This window comes from Somniosus microcephalus, unplaced genomic scaffold (genome assembly GCF_052327205.1).
Source record: "Somniosus microcephalus isolate GS21.2 unplaced genomic scaffold, FLI_Smic_1.0 unresolved_chr9, whole genome shotgun sequence".
Classification (NCBI taxonomy): domain Eukaryota; kingdom Metazoa; phylum Chordata; class Chondrichthyes; order Squaliformes; family Somniosidae; genus Somniosus; species Somniosus microcephalus.
The window spans coordinates 13,521,441-13,525,452 of NW_028225187.1; the positions used below are offsets into that span (position 1 = coordinate 13,521,441).

The window sequence follows — 4,012 nt, forward strand, 5'->3', positions numbered from 1 at the left end:
ATTTAAAACAGAAATAGACAGTTTCCTAGAAGTAAAGGGAATTAAGGGTTACGGGGAGCGGGCAGGAATTTGGACATGAGTCTAGGTTCTGATCGGACATGGCCTGTGGGTAGCGGAGCGGGCCAGGGGCTGTGTAGCCTGATCCTGCTCCTATTTCGTGTGTCTAATTCTGTTAGATTCAGGAGATGGTTCTGTGATAGTGGATTGGCGGTTAGGATCAGATCAGCCATGATCTTATTGAATGGCGGAGCAGGCTCGAGGGGCCGATTGGCCTACTCCTGCTCCTATTTCTTATGTTCTTATGTTCTTATGTTTAAAAGGGGGTCCCTGATGGAGAGAGACTCCCTCTTTAAAAGGGGGTCCCTGATGGAGAGAGACTCCCTCTTTAAACGGGGGTCCCTGATGGAGAGAGACTCCCTCTTTGAAAGGAACCCTGTTGGCGAGACTCCCTCTTCCCAGTGGCGACCAATCCCAGGCGAACGAGTCCGACACATGAATAACACGCACGAAGCCCTTGAGAAAACCAGAAGTAGATGGGCGGTGGGGTGGTCGGGTGGATGAAGAGGCTGTGAGCAGGAATGTCCGCGAATCCGACTCCCAAGTCCAGTGTGTCCCTCCTCCGCGTTGGTGGGGCTGGGGGGGGGGGGGGGCGGGAGGAGCCCCCCCCAGCGAGCTGGCGCCAGTGAAGATCAATGATGAGGCGTTGGGCGGTCCGTCACACTTCCGACTCGATGCTGGAGAAGTGGGCCGACCCCCTCCTCAGCGCCCGCTGTCCCTGCCGGCCCTCGCCCAGCTCCGGGAAACCGGCCAGCCTGCGGTACCTCCTCCCCGGCTCCGGGAAGCCCTCCTGCCCGCGTTGGAGGTGGGCGGCCAGCAGCGGGCGTGGGCGGGGCAGCTCCGGCTCCAGGGAGGCGCGGGGCTGCCCGCAGGCGCAGGCGTGGCCGGCCGTGGCCGGTCCCCCGTGCCGGCAGCACGGGCTCCTCCTCCTCCGCTTCCTCCTCCTGGCGGTCGTCGTCCTCCGGGCCCGGACCCGCTCCCGGGACTGGCGTTCCGTCCCCTCCAGGTAGGCGCAGGGGCAGCCGCAGGCGGGGCAGCTCCCGCGGCGGGGTGGCGGCGGCGGCGGTGGCACGGCGGGGAGAGGGGCTGGCGTTCCAGGGGCCGGTAGCCCCCCGCCCGCCAGCCAGTCAGACGACCAGTAGCGGGCGGGGTTCCAGGGGGCCAGGGGGGGGCGGGGCGCTGGCGGGAGGGGTAGGTGCGGCAGAAGCGGGCAGGGCAGCGGCAGCGGGGCCGGCGTTGGGGGCAGGCGGAGGCACGGCTCCTCTTCCTCCTCCTCCTCCTCCTCCTCCTCGTCCTCCCTCCTCCCCCTCCTCCTCCTCTTCCTCCTCCTCCTCCTCCTCCTCCGAAGACGACCACCACCATTCTGAATGCGCCAGGCTCCCGCGTGGGCAGACCGGGCGGCAACGCCCGCGGAGCCAGCCCTCCCCCTCCTCCTCCCCCCCTCCTCCTCCTCCCCCCGCCCAGGGGCGGCAGGGGCAGCGCAGCCCCCTCGCCGGCGGAGGGCGCCGCCGCTCGACCGGGTGGGGCCTCACGGCGGCCAGGTAGGAGGGCGGGGGCAGCAGTGGGGGCGCAGGCGGCGCTGCCTCCGCCGTCGCCGCGGCCTCCTCCTCCTCCTTGGGCAGCCCGGGCTCGGAGGGGCGGTCCGACAGCCCCACCGGGTCGATGGGGCCATAGTGCCTGTGGTACCCGTCCCCCGGGGGCTTGGCGCACTTGCGGGCGCTGTTGGGGCTGCGGGCGTGGCGCCAGCGCTCGGCTGGGCTGGCGCGGGACGGCGGGGGCGCGGGCGGGGAGCTGGGAAGGGTGTGGACGTATGCGTGGCGGGGGTAGGCCGGGTCCGGGGCGGGCAAGGGCACCGGCGCGAAGTCCTTGGCATCTTCAGCCCGACAGCAGCTGTACATTCCTGGGGCGGGGAGAGAAACGGGGAGAAGATCATCAGCATTGCTCACTTCACATCACCTCACACACCCCAAACCCACCCCCCCCTCTGGCTGGGTGGCACAGATCCTCATTGGAGCCAAGTAATTTAATCTCCTCCCACAGCCCATGTACACTCTCCCCGATCACAGACTCTACCCACCCATTTAATCTCCTCCCACAGCCCATGTACAGTCTCCCCTATCACAGACTCTCCCCACCCATTTAATCCCCTCCCACAGCCCATGTACACTCTCCCCTATCATGGACTCTACCCACACATTTAATCTCCTCCCACAGCCCATGTACACTCTCCCCTATCACGGACTCTACCCACCCATTGAATCTCCTCCCACAGCCCATGTACACTCTCCCCTATCATGGACTCTACCCACCCATTTAATCTCCTCCCACAGCCCATGGACACTCTCCCCTATCATGGACTCTACCCACCCATTTAATCTCCTCCCACAGCCCATGGACACTCTCCCCTATCACAGACTCTACCCACCCATTTAATCTCCTCCCACAGCCCATGTACACTCTCCCCTATCACAGACTCTACCCACCCATTTAATCTCCTCCCACAGCCCATGGACACTCTCCCCTATCACAGACTCTACCCACCCATTTAATCTCCTCCCACAGCCCATGGACACTCTCCCCTATCACAGACTCTACCCACCCATTTAATCTCCTCCCACAGCCCATGAACACTCTCCCCTATCATGGACTCTACCCACCCATTGAATCTCCTCCCACAGCCCATGTACACTCTCCCCTATCACGGACTCCACCCACCCATTTAATCTCCTCCCACAGCCCGTGTACACTCTCCCCTATCACGGACTCTACCCACCCATTTAATCTCCCGCAGCCCGTGTACACTCTCCCCTATCACAGACTCTACCCACCCATTTAATCTCCTCCCACAGCCCGTGTACACTCTCCCCTATCACGGACTCTACCCACCCATTTAATCTCCCGCAGCCCGTGTACACTCTCCCCTATCACGGACTCTACCCACCCATTTAATCTCCTCCCACAGCCCATGGACACTCTCCCCTATCATGGACTCTCCCCACCCATTTAATCTCCTCCCACAGCCCATGTACACTCTCCCCTATCACAGACTCTACCCACCCATTTAATCTCCTCCCACAGCCCGTGTACACTCTCCCCTATCATGGACTCTACCCACCCATTTAATCTCCTCCCACAGCCCATGTACACTCTCCCCTATCACAGACTCTACCCACCCATTTAATCTCCTCCCACAGCCCATGTGCACTCTCCCCTATCACGGACTCTACCCACCCATTTAATCTCCTCCCACAGCCCATGTACAGTCTCCCCTATCACAGACTCTCCCCACCCATTTAATCTCCTCCCACAGCCCATGTACTCTCTCCCCTATCATGGACTCTACCCACACATTTAATCTCCTCCCACAGCCCATGTACACTCTCCCCTATCATGGACTCTACCCACCCATTGAATCTCCTCCCACAGCCCATGTACACTCTCCCCTATCACGGACTCTACCCACCCATTTAATCTCCTCCCACAGCCCATGTACACTCTCCCCTATCACTGACTCTACCCACCCATTTAATCTCCTCCCACAGCCCATGTACACTCTCCCCTATCAAGGACTCTCCCCACCCATTTAATCTCCTCCCACAGCCCATGAACTCTCTCCCCTATCACAGACTCTACCCACCCATTTAATCTCCTCCCACAGCCCATGTACACTCTCCCCTATCACTGACTCTACCCACACATTTAATCTCCTCCCACAGCCCATGAACACTCTCCCCTATCACAGACTCTACCCACCCATTTAATCTCCTCCCACAGCCCATGAACACTCTCTCCTATCACAGACTCTACCCACCCATTTAATCTCCTCCCACAGCCCATGTACACTCTCCCCTATCACTGACTCTACCCACCCATTTAATCTCCTCCCACAGCCCATGTACACTCTCCCCTATCATGGACTCTACCCACACATTTAATCTCCTCCCACAGCCCATGT

The 4,012-nt window shown here is 60.9% G+C and overlaps 1 protein-coding gene across 1 annotated transcript in view; it reads right to left on the reverse strand.

The window, feature by feature from the left end:
• Nucleotides 1–715: 715 nt before the first annotated feature.
• LOC147084788 (glutamate receptor ionotropic, NMDA 2D-like) overlaps nucleotides 716–4,012 on the reverse strand; it is a gene marked incomplete at its 5' end in the record, with an annotated part of 46,220 nt that continues 42,923 nt past the window's right edge. Inside the window, 2 exons of the mRNA XM_085979335.1 lie at nucleotides 716–1,236; nucleotides 1,478–1,957. Of these exons, the coding sequence (XP_085835461.1) occupies nucleotides 716–1,236; nucleotides 1,478–1,957 (1,001 nt within the window). The remainder of the gene's footprint in view (nucleotides 1,237–1,477; nucleotides 1,958–4,012) is intronic.